We start from the raw sequence: 19,013 nt of genomic DNA on the forward strand, positions 1-19,013 counted from the left end.
GAGGTAGAGGGCACACCCAGGCCATCTCTGTCAACCTGACCCCAAATACATTATCACTAAGTACTTACCACACTTGTCAGATTACTAATACATTTGATTTTTACCCAATTCATTTTTCCACTGTTCAACCATCCTTTGGATCAAGTGCTTCCAAGAACAGAGATTCCCCCCCCCCATAAATTTCAACCTATAATCAGTGAGGACCTTTTGGATTTCTATTACAAAAATCCTTTTTTCACTGTACTCCAAACACACACCATCTTCATCATTTATTAAAATTGCACCAGAGTAATTCTGTATCCAAGAGGCACTTCAAAATCAGCACTGGATGGCAACCCAAAAAAATTACATCTTACAACTATTCAGGCAAGAGCACAACTTTATTTTCACCTCTAATAATAAACCACAATTGACAACAACAAAGGAGACTGTGCAGTTCAACTTTTTATTTTAATAAAATCAGAATATGCACAGCACATGCAGTGCTAGCATCTAAACTAATACAATAAGCAATTACTAAAGCTACAGTGACTTGAGGTTCAATCTTCACATTCAGCAAGTTTAAATCCACTCATGTGATTTTTGAAACCTTATTTATTAACTGAAAATATTGCTTGCTGATAAAACTTGCTCAAATGCTAACGCTGAATGTACAAGTCACTGATTATGCCAATACAACAAAGATAACCACATGTTTGAGGATTGCAATGAGCCAGACATTCACTGAAAAAAAAAAATACACACAACGAAACAAAACTCACACAATATCTGAGAATCTGGACACTTCGTATCAGTGTTTTGAAGTGTTTCATTAATATCTTAAGACAAGTGTATCAAAACCTTGGCATGATTTAATTTAAAGTCGCCAATTTTATTTTTACTAACATCAGAAAGTTATGGCTACACTGCCAATGCCGGGTCTGCTTAATTTGACTTAAGAGTTTATTATGACTTAACATTAAAAGCTCACACTACCCCGAAATATATAATTTCACGCATACGGTGACATTCAACATTCAAGTGCCAGTGTTTTTGTACTGTCTTTTGGTCAAGTTTCTTTAAACTTTCAAAGAATCACTTTTAGGCTTACAAAAATAAATATTTGTCAAAATGTTCAATAAATATTACATAAAACTAGCAGCAAAAAGTATCTAGAAATCTGTCGTGTGCAAATAGTTTTCTTCCCAACTATCATTCCCATGGTCCCAAATAAATTTTAGAATCTAGTCCCATCCCCTTCCTAGACAAGCTGCGTTCAACAATCTCCAAGAGACAAAATAAGATTGGAAGTTTAAGGACACGCACACAAGACATATATATAAAATTCTCTGAATGTGCAATAAAAGAAGTACTTTGTAAAAAGTTATGGGCAAAATGTACAAGGGCCTAAACCTAGACTAATTGAAATAGCACCATAACAAATGACCTCAATACTGTCAAGTGCACCTACTTAATAAAAGTTTTAGAACAAGGCACAATACACTTGAAAATCTATTGCACTTTAGGAAATTTTTGCCATCTTCCTATGCCACTGTAAAAAGATTGAGCGTTTTGATCACCGCATTCTGGCCACAAAATTAGCACAGAATTCAAAGTGGCAGAGGCATTTTAGTGGTGGACAATGCTCATCTTTGGCCAGATTTAGCATAAACAGACTATAAATACAATGGAAACCTATGCAACTAAAACTGACTAAAACTGCACTGTATAGCAGAATTGACACCTTGTGCAGTTATGTACATATTTCCAACCTGTGTGATCTCAAAAGATTTCAGTTTGTTACTCTTCTGGAGCCATTTTTACAAAGTCTATAGTAAGCCAGTTTAACATCTCAACGCAGCTTGAACAGAGTAATGTAAATCGGCATTTAAAATAAAGCCTGCTGCATTAATTCTTCCTGTTCATACCCTCTTGACCAAAAAACATCAACACTAGCATGCGTTATTAGACCAAAAATCATCCAGGGCCCTAAATGAGGGCTGGTCATTGCTGTGGTCAGCCATTCTACCATTTCAATTTCACTTATGGCAGGCATTTATAAAGTCTAAGTAGATGAATTCTCCTAAAAACCTATCTCAAGTTATCAGACCTTTATACTTTCCCTGTAATAGTATGCCCACATCTGGCTAGCTCATAATTAATGATCTGCCTAAACATTGAAAGAGGAATTGCTGTATTTACTTGCATTAACTTTGAAAACAGTGCTTTGAATGTATGCATGTATTCATACATCACCTCATCATGACTGGAATGGCTTGTTTAAAGACTATCAGGTTCTAAATACCTATCCAGGATAGAGTGAGCAAATCAGAACTTTAACTTAATACAGTTTGCCACATTAGAAACTAATTCCATTAATATGCTTCAAGACGTTTGTTGTTTGTTTTCCCCCAATCTGCAAGTATCAAAAAGCCCTAATGCAGGCTACCGCATAAGTTTTTTCCTTATAATATTTATGGATGAATCGATGATTCCTGTTAAGTTGTATCACACCTGTGTGCCAAGGTTTGATTTTAGCCCAAGTTCAGTAAATTTATTTTGTCAAAACAATTGGTATCTTGAGCATTACTGAGCCAACAGGACATCAAAATAAAAAGTTGTCTAAAGTTAAAGGCACAGTACATTAACAAACAAATGATCCTCAGTCACAAAATTATAAATGCAGTTTGGGATGGGGGTTGGGAGGGGAGTTAATCCAAACTACAGCAATGAAGTCTTCAAACCACCTTCTGAACAGGGCTGCTGATTGTTCCTTTCAACTCTTCATGTGACCTTGAGCTCCCTTAAAAAAAAAATTTCAGTGGAGAATCACAGCTGGTAATGTACTGCGAGTTCTTGAAGCTACACAAGGTATAGTCTGGCTAAGTTACATGTGGTTTCCATATTAGCTTGTTTGGCAGGGTGACCTACTGCAAAGCAGGTTCAGTTACCCCACCAGTCAACCCCCTGGGAGTTATAATTTCCTCCATATCCATCACTGTTGTAAAAGCCTCCATAGCCACCTAATGAAAGATTTAAAAAAGAGAAAAATTAATTAAGTCATCCACTGTTTAATACAATCTTTCCCTTCTTTAAGTATTTTGATGTAAAATTATAGAAAGCAAACTACAGGGCCGAACTTCCCAATATTTTTAATTATACTTTGAAAAAGATGGAAAAGAAAAAAAAACCCTTCCCAAAGATATGAGGTTAAAAATAAACATTACCTCCACCAAACCCTCTGCTGCTGCCATGGCCGCCTCCACCACTGCGGCTGCTGCTGGCGCGGCTGCTGCTGAAGCTGGAACTGCTGGCACCACTACTCTGTCGATAGTCTCTGGCACCAAATCCTCCACTGAATCTACTACTACAAGGACAAAATGTGTTAGTTCACATAAAGATGAAATTTCGACCACATAACCCAAATCTTGTTAAAACTTCCCAATGACCAATTTCTGATTTTCTAATTCAAACAATTCCATCCAGCCCTATCTTCCCTAATAGTGATTTTTAAAAGGCCTTAGCTATGAAAAGGCTCACATCAACTTAATGTCACTTAAATAACCTTGAAAAGTTAACCTTGGACATAGCACCCACCCCCATCATTATACACCATCTGTAACTCACCTTTTGGATCGTCCACGACTGCTACCCTTGTAGTGATGTTCATAAGCCATGTTTTCTAACCAAGATGGCACTTCTTGTTTAGCTTCAACAAGAAGATCCAACAAATCCTTGGTAATATTTATGTTCCTCTCATTAAAGAATGAGGTGGCAAGGCCTAAAACAGTTCCAAAAAGTACATAAATTAAGGTCTTCCATAAAGTAGCACAGTATTACTTTCATACTAGAGTATTAAGTAGAATACTAAAAAAAGAGGTAACTATTTGCTATTTAACCAACTCAAAGTTCTTTGAACAAACCCTGACATTTCCTGCCACTTCTGCTAAGATATATCTTAATCGCATTCCTTGAAAATAGGAGTTCTTCTAATAAGATCCTGAAAGTTCTTTGCTGCAAGAATCACACTGAAAACCAGAAACCACCACACCATCAAGTAATCACACACTTACCAAGGTTTCCTACACGTCCTGTACGGCCAATGCGATGTACATATTCTTCAATATCACTGGGCAAATCAAAATTGATAACATGTTTCACATTTGAAATGTCCAGTCCTCTTGCTGCTACCTAGAAAATAACTTCTGTTACATATGGTCCATTTAAAAGAAAGCAAATAGTTGAACATAGCGACCTTGAAAATAAGATTATATTATACATACTGCTGTAGCCACTAGAATCGGGCTTTTTCCTGAGCGGAACTGGTGAAGAGCCTCTTCTCTATCTCTCTGAGATCGGTCTCCATGGATACTCGTACAGGCATATCCTTCATGGTACAAGAAATCCTCTAGAGAATCTGCACCCTTTTTGGTCTCCACGAACACTAAGGTCAGTGAATCTTTGCCTAAAGTAAAATATTACAAGGTTTCTGTAACTAAGAGTGGCTTGGTTCTCTTTGCACTTAGTAAACTTGCAAATAGAGGCAATTAAAATAGACCGTTTTCAAGAGAATGTTTTGGATGAGGAGGAAAAGCAATAAAGGTGATCCAAATGGATTTATTACCTAAGCCACCAGAGTGATGCTAAAATTATACCTGTTGCATTTAGAAGGTCAAGCAGAAATGACCGTTTGTCTAACTCTTCCACCCAGACTACTTTCTGTGTGATGTTCTCAGAGGTAGAGCCAACTCTTCCTACGGCCAGAAAGATATATTCATCCAAGAAATCACGAGCAAGCATCTGAAAGAAAAAAAAGTATTTTATTATCTATTGAGATAAACAAATTCCTAAGTAAATAAGATTTGCAGCATCAAACAATACCTGTATTTCCTTCGGGAAGGTAGCACTAAACATCATAGTGTGGCGAACTCCCTTTGGTGGCATAGTATCTTGTTCAACGATTCTACGTATTTGAGGCTCAAACCCCATATCCAACATCCGATCAGCTTCATCTAACACCAAGTATCTGCCATGAAAAAAAAAATCCAGTTTAGAATTAGAGGAGAAAAGATAGTTTTAATATAGCTGTTTCTATAAGCACAATTAATTACTCATTCAGGTAGTTAAATTCCTCACACCACACAATTTGACCCATGTACGTGAGACAGAGCATAGGATCTTTGCCACTAAATAAATGGTCCAAGATAGTACACACCCAAATTAGCTCTTATACTTGACTCTGGTCCCAAAGTCTGGTCATTCTCAGACTACTAAAATGTCACTGATTTTTCAACATTAAAATTACAAAGAGCAAACTTTTTGGAAAAGCTGGAAGACTAAAATAAATCTCTTCTCCATCTTAAAATTTATGGACAAGTTCCAGAAAACTAATGGCCAGTAATTTTTTAAATTAATGCATTCCACACATTTAAAAATTAACATACTTGCAGAAGTCTAATCCAATCTTCCCTCTTTCCATCATATCCACTAGACGTCCTGGAGTGGCTACTAACAAGTGACATCCACGTTCTAAGTCTCGAATTTGCTGACCAATATCAGCACCACCATAAACCACGCAAGGACGAACTCTAGATCGGTATGAAAACTGTAAGCAAAGAAATTTTATCAACTTTAAGGCCAAGATTTTTACGTGGTCATAAAACACTGCATCAGAATCAATGAGAAAGCCGATAATCTCTGAAATGCATACTTACTTTCCTGGCTTCCTCATAGATCTGTACAGCCAATTCTCTAGTTGGTGCTAACACCAAGGAGATTGGGTATTGTTTGCGGCGCCCATACCTTCCATTTTCCTAAGAAATAATTTATAAGTTAAACTCTTAACATCCTTTTTTAAAGGTCCATTACACATAATTCCCTTCTGTAATTCACTGATTATACGTAAAAACTGTTTCTAATTATATAGGTTAGAATACAAGTCTTACTGTCATTTAGAAAGGTTTCTCAACAGCTACCTACAAGGTTCTACAATCATTTCCCATTTTATATAGAAATATTTACCTTCATGGCCCTCAAAGCCTCGCCTGGACCATCAGAATAAATCTGACTCAAGATGGGCAAGAGAAATGCTGCAGTTTTTCCAGACCCTGTTTAAAAGAAAACATATTCATTTAACCACAGAAAAACCTGCTTATTATTTTTGAATATATATTGGTAGATGACTTTTTTAACTGCCCAACAACTTAATCAATTAGCAATTTTACTTTATTCCCAAATTAATTTTCTAAAAATTAATAGCTAATTTAAAAAATACCAAGTGACGACTTTGATCAATCTGTAATACGAGTTAACAAACTAAGGCCCAACCTATATCCTTGTAAATAAAGCTTTACTGGAATATACCTGTGACCAATAATTTGACATATCATCTATGGCTGCCTTCATACAACAGCAGAGCTGAATAGTTGCAGAGACCACATGGTCCATAATCCAAAAAAATATTTTGTTCATTTACAGAAAATGTATACCAAACTCTGGTCACTCACAATGTACTGGTTAGTATTCACTTCTTCCCATTTGTGCAAAGAGAGCAGGAATTCTGTCTCAAAACTGGTGTCAATTTCTAACACTTCCTTGTAGGTACTGTAATACTGATAACGTATAAAGGATGACATTCTCACTCTTCCATAGGGAAAGAAAGATACCAAATTATTCAAGTGCCATATATTTTTATTGGGAGAATCTTATCTCTCTTTCAAACTGGCCAAACTCACACAGATATAATAAAGCCTGTTCTCAACTGAGAGGCTGTAACTATCCCCATTCCCGAAAGATGGGAGGTTAAGGACCCTTCCCTTGGCCACATTCCCATGGATCACAAGCTATTCTCTAATCTTATCCTTCTTATCCCAGATACAATAATGTTATATAGTGCTAACTTTCCCACCACCGCAATCACAATAACCTATCCCTGTTGCACCAATATCAGGGTCATGACTTTCTATAGGCTATCCCCAAGACACCCTAATGGAAACACTAGAGGTAACACAGGATCCAAAGGGCTAAGACAAAAGAGATACCATCCAGCTACTCCTTATCTATATCAAAGTATACCAGTCAGGCTACAAACAGGACTCAAGCTTCCTCGTGAAACTTAGATACTCCATGCGTATTTTTTTGGTATTGGTTTTATGAGAGCAAGCAGAGTTAAGGTATTCTGGACAACTTTTTACTTTATCAAGTCTGCTTACCTGTTTGGGCACAAGCCATCAAGTCTCTCTTCTCTTTGATAATAGGAATAGCATGCTTTTGCACTGGAGTTGGACGAGTGTAGCGAGTAAGCTCAATGTTTCCCATAATAATTTCTCCCATCTCAAGATCACTGAACTGTCAAGAAATACATCAGGGTTAAATAGGTAGAAATACGACCTGGAGCCATTTTGCTTTATACAAATGCAATGGGGGAAAAAACCCTATCAACCAACTACTTGTACTTTAGTTTACAGCTGCTTTAAATAAAAGTTATCGTGTTACATTTTGAGGGGGAGGGGGGAAAAAAACAACAACACCCCCTAAGCTTAACCTACACTGGAAAAGTTTTCAGTTCCTCCCATGTCTGACCCATTTTCTATTTCAAATATTAGTAATGGTAACATTGAACTCAATCTCCCCCTTTCCACAAACCAACGAGGCAGGCTTTTAGAGTAACTTTAAAAGATTGTTAACACAACGCAGGCATGGTCTATATAGGCCTTCAGGAAGCCCATCTCATCTTGATGTGCTGTGAAAATACTTACACTTCCCTCTGTCTTAAAGTATTTTGCTGTCAAGCAAAAATACTTACACTTTCAATGTGTGGAGGACAGTTGTTGCCTGTTGCCTCAACTGGAATGTCATCGTATTTTTCAAAGTTAATCCCGGTGTTGCCTCCAGAAAAAAGTTCTCTGCAATCAGAAGATCTATAAGTTTATTTGTTATAGTAGCCAATAAGGCTTCATCACAATTAACATACATTTCAAAAACTTACTGTTCCAAGCGTTCACTTGGCGGGAGTGGTTTTGACCAATCATCTTCATCTGATTTGTCACACCAGCGACTGTTTCCACCACGTTCATATTTTCCAAAGCCACCTCTCTCACCACGGCTGCCAATGCTGTCATAGTCACCTCGTCCACGATCATCAAACCTGAACAGCACAACCAATTAATCAGAATCTTATCATTTAACCATTATCAGATTCCTACCACTACTCTAGAACTGTGCCTAAAGAGAAGTTCATTATGGCTGATTTCAAGGATGTCAACAATCCAGTTCAGGCTTACTCTTACTTGACAAATAAGGTCCTCTAACCAGATTGTATCATTTACATAACTTTACTTTCTAAATTCAGTATTCTTCCTTATTCTTATTACACAGCCTACACAGGCCTCATACATGTTGAAATTGAATCACGTCTTTATACCTGAAACTAACAGAGTATTATAGATCAACTATAGTTCAATAAAAACAAACTACGCTTGGGAGGGGTGGGGGGGGGAGAATCAGTCTTATACACATGAAACCAGCATATAACTTACACCTTTAAATATTCTCATCCAAATATTTCTAGTGGTAGGGAAAAGAGGAAAGTATCACACCAAATATCAATTGTCCCAGTTATATCAGGATGCTACTTAAAGGACAATTCACCTGTGTGACAAACTTTGGATAAAAAGGTAGAAAATAATCCTTACCTGAATTAAGATGTTTTTAGTTTTAGGCCTGTTTTCGAAAAATCAGGACACAGAGGACTAACCACAGCTATTAGGCGCATGAGGTCAGTTCACCACACTTGTGTAATCAAAAATATAAGGTGTTTAAAAATTGTCATATAGAATATCCATGAAAATGTCAACCAAATTAGGCCATTCACTAAAACTCTTTTAAGTAGAATATGTAAAACTAGAGAAATATAAAAACAACTGATTTCATTATGCCAAAAGGAAAGTTCTTCTAATCTAATTCTTGAATAACAAGTTCAATTTAGTAGACCTCTTACAGTTAAAAAAAATACATAAATACGATTAAACAGACAATACTTAACATCCAAGTAGGTGGTCTACTAAGGGGAAAAATATCATGCTTAATGGTCACAGTACAAATTAAAGACCAATTTCTAAATTGCTGTATTGTACACGTAAAAAAGGCAAGAAAATAAGAGATCACTCACCTTCCCCTTGATCCACTTCCACGATCACTGAAGAAACTAGACTTCCCTCTTGAATCACTACGGCAACCAAAACTGCTGTATGCATCCTTATCTTTACTAGAACTCCACCCTGAACTGTCTTTATCATAGAATCCTTCAAAAAAAAATAACGCAAACCCATTTTATTATATTATTTAGAAAGTGACAACACTTTAAAACATGTTTCCGAATCTGAAACCCTCCACTGACTATCCCATCTCTGGACCAGAGGGACAATGGAAATATTCCTACCACGGCACTAGAATATACTGTGCACTAACCAGTCTGAAAATGTTCTGAATGAATACCACTTCTAAAAGGTCAATAGCTTTGCCTGTAACACAATTTTTACGGTATTGTTACATAACCATCACAATTTAACTTCCATTCATTTTATAGGTGAGTTTACTAGGAGTTACCATTATTTCAATGTCTCTTAGAAGTGACATTCATTTAAAACATTAAGAATGTCAGTTTACTTGGTTTAATACAGTATTTCTTAGTTTCAATAGTAAAAAGTTTTAAGAACAGTGCTCTGTTCTCATGAAGTACATACTACCAGATGAGAATTACGAATATAATAGAAAAAAGGAAAATCCTCATCCCTACACAACTCAGTGTAGACAGGTTCCTAGGGTACAGCTATAAACATTCAGTAAGAGGGGATGACAAAGGTGTAAATTATCCCAACAGGTAGATGGTTTAAAGACAAGTAGAGGGTTTAACTAGCTTCAGTGACACTTTATTAAACAGTCAGAGATATAGTTTGTAAGTTAAGCTACTTTCCTTCCACCTCCTGCCTCTACCAGCCAGGTGATCAACAGTCTTGGCTACCAATAAAGAGCTGAATTAGATTTCTAAGATCTCTTTCAGCTCTAACTCCTATATGATACCGCCTCTCTCCCTGCTTTGATTCCTGTCATTGCAACAAAGGGAGAAAAGCACTAAATATACATGGGAGTCAATTTCAGCTAGTGCATTCTAAGGAATGAGAACCCATGACGATTAAGACTCTACAGTAAATAAAAACAATGATATGATAGCTAAGAAATTATAATACAGATTTTATATTCCATGTATTGCCAGGGACAGTGAAGCTAACACGGACTGCATATGGATATGGAGAAACGACAGCAAACCATGTGCTTCTGTGGACTCTCCACCCTTCCAATCCTGCCTTCTTTATCCAGTACCTTCCCTCTTCTTGACCTTGTTTTCCTGACCTTCCCCTTTTCCTCCAAATCTCAGATCACCTATTTTATGGAATACACAGCACCCAAACAATTGTCCCATAATATGAGCCATCTACTAGTTCTCTGTCACTTATTTACAAAGTTAACGGGAAAAGACCAGCCATTGTGATACCTTTTAGATAAGACCTTTCAAATGAAGCAGTTAAGGCAAGGAGATGAAGCCAGAGAATCACTCCCATCTATTGGGAGCGTGCCCAATGCTTGTTAACTATTCCCCAATAACCCCATCTTCATTTTGGCACCTCTGTAAGACAGAAATAACTGGGTTGTCATCACTATGCAGCAGTTTGGTTTACACAGTAATGGGTGCCCAATCACCTTTTTCAAATTGAAATCATGCTGTGAATGATTACAAACACAGGTTAAGCACAAGACTAGTGAAATCGTACAAAACCATGCCCTTGGCCTCAGAAGAGTTTGACATAGGAAATGCAGTTTTCCACTGTCTGACATTAGATGAGTTTTTCCAAAATGAGTAAACCCTAATACCTGAAACAGTTCTGCCAGTAGCAGGTGGAGCACAATGTTTACAGACTTCTCCAGGTGTCTCATTTTCCCTAGGCTCCAACTTCTAAATGCAGCATGAATTAAGTATACCAAGTTGTTCAAAGAACTTACCTTTAGTAGCTTCTCTGTTCCTTAAGTGAGGAGGAATATAGCGCCCTTCTAAAAGAAATTAACAAAGTTAAAACTTCATATTCCATAAAACTTTAAGTTAAAGCTTTCTGGCCAAAATTTGTGCTATTAAAAAACAGTCCTGGAAAGAAATTTTTTAAATCTATAGTCCTCCAGTCTGACTATGTAGTTGGAAATTGAGAAGTGGGGAAAAAAACAATCTACTTTTAAGGCTTCCCTGGTGGCGCAGTGGTTGAGAGTCTGTCTGCCGGTGCAGGGGACACGGGTTCGTGCCCCAGTCCAGGGGATCCCACATGCCGCGGAGCGGCTAGGCCCGTGAGCCATGGCCGCTCGACCTGCGCGTCCGGAGCCTGTGCTCTGCAACGGGAGAGGCCGCGGCAGTGGGAGGTCCGCGTACCGCAAAAAATAAATAAATAAAAATAAATTTACTTTTATTTTAAATGGGTTATTGCTTTAATAAGTAGAATTTTAAAAGGGAAAGGAGAACAGGTTTGACTTGGAACCTAATAGTTGAAATCTACAAATACATAAATTTAACTTGTCACTAGTGGTTAATTTAATACAATATTTTAAAAGGCCTGCTATGATTTCAGAGAATTGTTACAAACTAACAAAAGAGTTACAACGTTAAGTATTACTACAACAACGTAACAAACATTAATAAATTATCTAACATGTAGCAAAAGTGTTACTGTAACAACCTAAAAGTAATAAACGTGTAACTAGCCACTAAAAGGCTTTTTTGTTTCTACCCTGGTTAAGTTCCAAGAGATAGAATACATATGTAACATGGGAAAGTTGCAAGAGGGAGAATGATTTCAAGGAACTGAATTTTAATTCGAGACCTGCAGAGTTTAAGGGAAGTCAACTGTTTTTCTGTATGCACAAGAATACAGCCTAGACAATGGATGAGAATCAAAAGCAAATAATGTATATACCCACCAAGTAAAGACAACTTGCTTTAATCTGCAATTTAACTTTTTCACTTCTGGGTTGAATTATTAAAGATCTCTATTAGAACGGTTAAGTCCTAAATGATTCTTAGCATGCCAAATAAAGTGAAATTTAAAACAAATACCAAGTAACTGTGCCCAGCGAGGCCCTTCTTGCCTAAAAATGAAGACATGCCCTTTACTATACAACAAAGAGAGCTTGAAGAAATGGTGCTTTCAGACCTTACATACAGCCGATACACATTTTTTCTTTTTGGTTAATAGGGTGGGAAGAGACCTGAGCTGAAGCAGGTCTATTGCCAATAATAAACCACCAAGATCCCATACACCTTAATACTAATCTCTACCAAGTATCCAAGAAACCCTTTTAAGGAAAAAAAAATTAAATAAAACTTCTATATCTAACTTCTTTTCAACAGAATACAACAATTCAGCATTTAAAATCCTAACCACCACCCCAAGATTCATTATGGCCTCGTTCTATTATTTTTTTAAAAAATATTTATTTGGCCTCACCAGGTCTTAGTTACAGCATGCAGGATCTTTAGTTGTGGCATGCAGGATCTAGTTCCCTGACCAGGGATCGAACCCAGGCCCCCTGCACTGGGAGCAGGGAGTCAACCACTGGGCCACCAGGGAAGTCCTAGCCTTGTTCTATTATTAAGTCTCATGTTCTTCATGGGAAAGGGATAGCTGTAGCTGATGAATGTGAATGTTCCCTTTATTCAGTTTAATTCTGGTAGATTCACTCTAATAGTGATATACACATTCCCATCACTTTTAAGCTGGGCTCAGGATTCATAATGGACATAATCAAACCCTTCTAGAGATAATTTGTGTTTTGTATAAGGTCCTTAATGATTGTTTTCATTCAAGAAAACTACTCTGTTTTGTTATCAAAAGACCACAACACAGGACTTCCACTGCAAGAGGCATGGGTTCCACCCCTGGTCAGGAAACTAAGATCCTGCATGCTGCGCAGCGCGGCCAAAACAAAACAAAACAACCCTCCCCAAACCCCCCCACAATGCTACCCACCTAATTCTTTACACAGTAAAGATTGGCAGGGAAATTCTTAAATTTTAAACAAATCCAACGAAATATTAAGGTATTAAAGCTCTAATACTCAAGTAACAGCATTGTAAATCAACCGTATTTCAATGAAATAAATTTTTTTTAAAAAGCCCTGATTATTCACAGTAAATCCATAAAATGTTTTACTTACTGCTGGCGGTACTTCCTCCACTCTGATTATCAGAAGAGTTCAGGTCTAGGCCAGCAAACTAGAAAAGAGTTATTAAACTTTGGTTAGCAGCCCATGTGCAGAAATATTACACTAAGAGAAAACTAGTCTTGCTCTCTAGCATTTACTAGCACTAGTTGTCCTGTCTGCCTCACCGGGGATGTGAAACTCTTAAGGAGAATGTGACTAAGAATGTGCTTCGAAGACAACTAAGTTGTAAGCAAATGCAAAATACTTTACTACAGTACTACTGTATATACTGCAGAAAGTACCACACCAAGATGGTGGTGCTATCCAGGAGAAACTGGGTCCAAATTTAACTCATTCATTCAAAATGAATCTTCCCTGTAACGTTTTCCATAGTAAAAGTTCAAGAAATTTAAATTATTTTAAAATGTCAACTAGTCACTGGATTCATTTTAGCTCCAAACATTTGGAGACAAATGTTTTCAATGTCACCAACTTTCTACTTGGAATTATTTTAAACCTACAAAGCACACCTGAAAAACGTCAGAACAAAAATTTTATCGACCATGTCATAGTTCCTTTATCCCTAAATACTGCACAAATATTTTAAATTAGGGTAGCACGCTTCAGAACAAAAATTAATATAACCACCACTTACTGAGCACTACTAAGCACAAACCTATGAAGTAGGTACCTACTTGTTCTCCCACTTTCACAGTTAAGTTCAGAACACTTCGGACATAAATGGCACAACTGGCATTTAGTGTCCCTAATGAGTAGGACACATTTTACTGCCTTTATCTCCACGTCTACCCGTCCCTTTACACGGGTAGCTCAAAGTCTCAACATTCTAAAAAAGAGATCTATCTTCATCGCATTCTGCAATAACAAACTATTTACAAGCAATAGGGGGAAAACTGTATGTGCCAAAAGCAGTTTCATTTTTTTAATGTACCCAGTCACAGCACTATTGCCACCTGTTTGCAAAGGTGATACGCTATACCATAACGTTTAAGTCCTCTGTTAAAAGCTCAAGGTTATACTGTCAAATTGCAAGCATCATCAGTGGAGGCACTGAAAATTGGAAGCAGATGCTAAACCTTGAAAAAAAAATGAGTTATGGTAAGGCAGCTCATTTCCTAATTTCTATCAGCAAAAACGCTGTCATGTTTTCTCTGCACTAGTTATCTCAGCAATTGACTGATACTTTAACGCACAATAGTAACAAACTTTCTTTTTGCACTTGTTGCCGTACGTTTTGTTATTAATTTTACACTTGGCAAACGCTAAATGCTACTGTAAACTGTTAGGATTACGTTATTGCAATTTTCTCAGTTGTGAATTAGCTTGCTGCTTAATTCTAACGACTCTGCATACTTTTACCAATTACTTCGATTACAAATTTCATTCCTACCTAGAATCTTAAATACAGCACTACCTACATGGTAAATGTTAAAACTGGGAACAGCCTATGCTCTTGATAACAGATTTTTTATGTCTCTGCTCCATTTAACATGACGCGTCAGCAATTTGGAGGATTCAAACTGATTCATTAATGGAAAAAATGCTCCCCCCAAAACAGGTCGTTAAGTCCTTAAAAACTTATTACACACGACTACATTAAAGTCTATTGACAATTCATTTGCGTCACTCGACTTCGTTTCAGAATTTCGGAGCTCGTGGTAGGCATAAGTTTACTTAAAGGCTACAAACATCGCACTGAAGAGCTTCTCTGAAGCGCGCTGCCACTGTTGCTGAGGGATGCAGACTTCCTGCCACCTCAGCCCAGAAGCCCTCCTCTACCTCTAAACCCTAGAAAAGGGCGTTCCGGTTAAGACGACAGACCCGGAGCCTCTGACCTATTTCAAAATTTCAGTCCACAAGCAGCAACAAGTCAACAACAAAATTGTTTATTTCTCCCCAAGCCACATTCCGGGTGTTTTTCCCCTGGCCGAGTCCCTAATCAAACGCCCGCATCAAAGTGTCCTAACCCTGAGGACACTCGTACACTCCGTGGCACCCCCCACCCCCCAAAAGGACGCGCGGCCCTGGGCTAAATCGCCACACAGTGACTATGATGAGCATGTGAAGCGGGGCGGCCGCAAACCTCCCTGACGTCTCCCCACCGCCTTCAACCACGAACTCCAGAGCCCGGCGCCACCGCGACGCAGCGGCCCATTCTTCCCTCCCTCCCTCCCTTCCCCCCTCTCCCCCCTCCCCCCCCTAATCTGCGTCACAAAACTTTCCACTCCGGAAACGCGGCCTCACGGGCCGTAGCTCCCGGCCTGCGGAAGCCGGGCTGGAGCGAAAAAGACCTGCGGAAGGAAGCCCGGGAGGAACATGATGCCCATCCATCCCCGTTTCCGGGCCCTCGGCGGCCCGGCCTCTCCCGCTCGTGGGCCGCAGCGCCGCCCAGCCACCGACACCACACAAAGGAGGCCGCCGCCATTACCCCGCGCGAAGGCCACCCCCCGCGCCGCCCCCTCCCACATTCCAGGGCCGCGTTCCTCCTCCCGCTCACACGCGCGTACACACACACACACACACGCGCCAACGCCGCTCGGCTCTCTGACCGGAATCCGAGCCGCGCACGCTGCGAGAGCCGGAGCCCTCAGGACCAGAAAGGTCCCCATTCGTGAACCACCGCGCCGCGCCACCCTCCCCCCACCCACCCATGGGTCACTAGTCAGTCGAGGTTCGCGCGTGCGCGCCTCCGCGAGAGCGCGCGCCCCCTCCCCCTCCGCCCGCCTGCGCACGCACACACAAAAGCCGCCATTGTGCTCGGGCCGGGGACAATACCGCGAACCAAGTAGGGGCCCCAGCGACAACCACAACTAGCATTCCTGTCACCTTCCCGTTCCCCCACAGCCCTGGGGCATTCACACTCGCCAGCCCGAGGGACCCAGCAAATGCGAACTGAGGATACCAGCTAGCACTGCGCCACAAACCATGTTAGGTCAGGGGAGGGAATTCATGCAGCAACAACCCTGGTAGGCTCCCTGCGGCTCACCTGCTGGTCCAGCCCGAGCGCATTTTCCACCGCCACATGACTCATCCCTGAAGAGTACCGAGAACTCGGAATCTTCCGCTGCTGAGCTAATGTGTTTGGCTCACCGCAAATGCCCTCTCACGGGAGAACTGCGGCTCTAAGGCGCACGGCGCGGCCACGGATCTAATATACCCGCTGGAACGGCTGCTACGTCAGCACGTAAGACGTGTGCCCTCCCTCTCACACCCACACTCCTGCCGCCGCTACGACTTCTGCCTAGTTACTGCGCTCTCGTTTAGTCCTAACCTCGCGGGATTTCCTAGTCGGTCGCGTCCCCGGCTCGTCGTCCTACCTTGGCACTGAGAGCGCCAAATACTGTCCTAGTTCGCTTGAGTTCCACTTCCCCTGTCCTCCGCTATTACCCTAGCCGAGGTCTAGGAGGTCTCGAGATCTCGCGAGAATTCCTCGCCTCCCGCTTTCCGCCAGCTGGGATACCTTAAAATCTAATCCATGCCTTTTCCCTTTTTCTTTCCGTAACGTCCCCAGTGTTCGCTGTTCCATTGTTTCTTGGGAGCGCTCTCTCAGCCCCCCGGACTTGGAGATGTTGTGAGATTTCTCCAAACTAATTGGCCCTAGCGTTTTCGCGGGCAGACTCCCCGAAATCGGAGTTAGGCCGACAGACCCAAAGCCCAGGGGGCGGCGGGTCACGTGACTGCAGGTGTCGAACGCGGAGGCCATTTTGTGGAGCAGGAAACTGGTTTTAAATAGAGTGCTCGGAATCGGGGGAGGAGAGGGGAAAGAGGGAGGGAGGAGGCGGGAAGAGGGGGAAGAGGAGGAGGGGAAAAAAGAGGAAGGAGGAGGGAAGAGGGCGGGATGGTGACCAGGGGAGCGGGGAGAGGAGTGGAGGGGAGCTGGCGGCGCGCGCAGGTGGTGAGACGCTTTACCGCGCGGTTGCCTAGGCAGCGGGGGCACCGCCTAGGAAAGCCAGAGCCCCTCAGGTTCTCTACACCTCGTTGACCCCGCGCCCCCCCCCCCCAAGCGAGAGCGCTCTGGCGCGCGCGTCCCCGCCCCCCGCGGTGAGGAAACAATGAAACAGTCACGCGCTGAGCTAGAGTGGGTGGTAGCGCACCCTCCTGAGACCCCAGCCCTTCGCCGGTACGACCGCTGAATTAGGCCCGTAGTTTCCTCCTGCGGGGCCGTCCAGCGGCTCAGGGCCGATGGCCACCGGCGTGGTGCTGCCTCCCTCAAAGCCAGAGGACCCTGGGGATGGAGAACGGCTCTCCTAGGGAGTCGGGGGTGTTTGTGGCTGGGCGCAATCTGGGCGTGACTAAGGAGGTCTACAGCATTATCGGCCTGGGTTCGGGGTGACCCTCAGGCCACCGCAGTGGATGGGGAATGGGAGGAAATGGGTTTTTGCCATCGGAGGAACCCCTTCTTCTGATCCCCTCCTAAGGAAGTGACCCCTAGTCCCAGCCTCGGTTCTACAGAACCTTAAATAGAAGAAGTGTTGACTAGTGGATCCGTGGCTTTAAGCGAGCGGCCTCACAAACGTGGTTCTTAAAATCGTTTTCCCCCCTCTCCTCTGACCCTCAGCCTGACAGAAATAATATACAGAGTTTTCCACCATCCCTTAAAGGATCTTCTGTTGCCAGAATTCAGATAGCTAGTTCTCATTACGTGATCTACCACTTACCTTCTCTCCCTTTCCAATTTTTAAAATTGAAACTGAAATTCTAACGAGATAGGGAGATAATATAACCCTTGTGTCCTGGGCAAGTTGCTTAACTGCTTTGGGTCTCAATTTCCTCATCTATAAAAGGAGCTGGACTACATGACCCTGTGAAAGACCCAACTCCTTTTTATAACGAGTATTTTGTAATGCACCCTTTAACCATACTGAAATAACAAATCATAGATAATATAACCTAAACTTAACAACACACACTTTCAAAAAACAGGACCTAACTGGAGAATAAAAGCAATTATAATAAAGCGATGTATTTTATGTGGATGCTCCCACACAAGGACACTAAATGATGATATCTCCCTAGTGCAGTCACAAATGCAAACTGAAAAAGTGTGTTTTCACAACTCAAGTACCGTAAGCAACGTTGCCATTGGTGACCTTATTTTCCAAAATGCCGAATTCTTGGTAATGTTTGAAACAAAACACAATAGTCTTCCCTCAGTTGATACAGTAGTTACATTCCTAGAGAATTCAGTGTATTTATATCGAAACTGGGTAAAAATACTTTGTTTATATGTAAAATGGTGTTAGTTCTAGGCTTATATAATGATGAACTAGTTTTTCACTTAATGTGAGTATCTGGCGGGTCAATTCTTCGCTGTATGGTACTGTCCAGGATTGTAGAATATCTAGTATGCCTGGTCTCTGCTCACTAACTTCCCGTAGCCCTTGCTAGTCATGGCAACAACCAAAAAAACATTTCCACAGTGCCCCCTTGAGAACTATTAAGCTTAATGATCATTAAGATCCGTTTCAGCCCTAAGATTCATGGATTCTTAACAGAGTACGGGTGAGGCGTGTTTTGGTTTTGCTTCCCTTTCATATAGACCAGGGTAAACAGTCTAAAGCTGTGAGTTCTGGCAGTTCAAACTGCATATAGCAACGATGGGATGTACCGAGTACCCAGGTTCTGGGCTTTATTTTGCTTTTGAGTAGAGCCGGTTTACAGGGTACTGCCATGGGAGTACCTAAAAAAATTAAAATACATAGCCGTTTCCTATTTTCAGTTACCCCCTGCTCATAGGCTTACTAAGTTCAAACCACCGGGGTGTTTTGTTA

At 40.9% G+C, this 19,013-nt stretch overlaps 1 protein-coding gene across 5 annotated transcripts; it reads right to left on the bottom strand.

Moving 5' to 3' along the window:
- Positions 1–426: 426 nt before the first annotated feature.
- Positions 427–16,386, bottom strand: DDX3X (DEAD-box helicase 3 X-linked). 5 transcript variants are annotated; one of them, XM_033850046.2, is made up of 17 exons: positions 16,229–16,386; positions 13,234–13,291; positions 11,038–11,085; positions 9,149–9,281; positions 7,967–8,125; positions 7,784–7,883; positions 7,191–7,326; positions 6,001–6,086; positions 5,694–5,792; positions 5,424–5,584; positions 4,861–5,005; positions 4,635–4,779; positions 4,263–4,444; positions 4,053–4,170; positions 3,607–3,760; positions 3,207–3,343; positions 427–3,002 (listed from the first exon to the last, which is right to left on the bottom strand). In XM_033850046.2, the coding sequence occupies exons 1-17, from the start codon at positions 16,271–16,273 to the stop codon at positions 2,923–2,925; spliced, it is 1,986 nt and encodes a 661-aa protein (XP_033705937.1). In that variant the 5' UTR covers positions 16,274–16,386; the 3' UTR covers positions 427–2,922. The 5 variants fall into 5 exon arrangements, with proteins under 5 accessions (XP_033705937.1, XP_033705936.1, XP_033705935.1 ...); XM_033850045.2 differs by having other exon boundaries at positions 3,207–3,346; XM_033850044.2 differs by having other exon boundaries at positions 7,784–7,898.
- Positions 16,387–19,013: the final 2,627 nt, after the last annotated feature.

The sequence above is a fragment of the Tursiops truncatus genome, chromosome X (genome assembly GCF_011762595.2).
Source record: "Tursiops truncatus isolate mTurTru1 chromosome X, mTurTru1.mat.Y, whole genome shotgun sequence".
Taxonomy (NCBI): Eukaryota; Metazoa; Chordata; class Mammalia; order Artiodactyla; family Delphinidae; genus Tursiops; species Tursiops truncatus.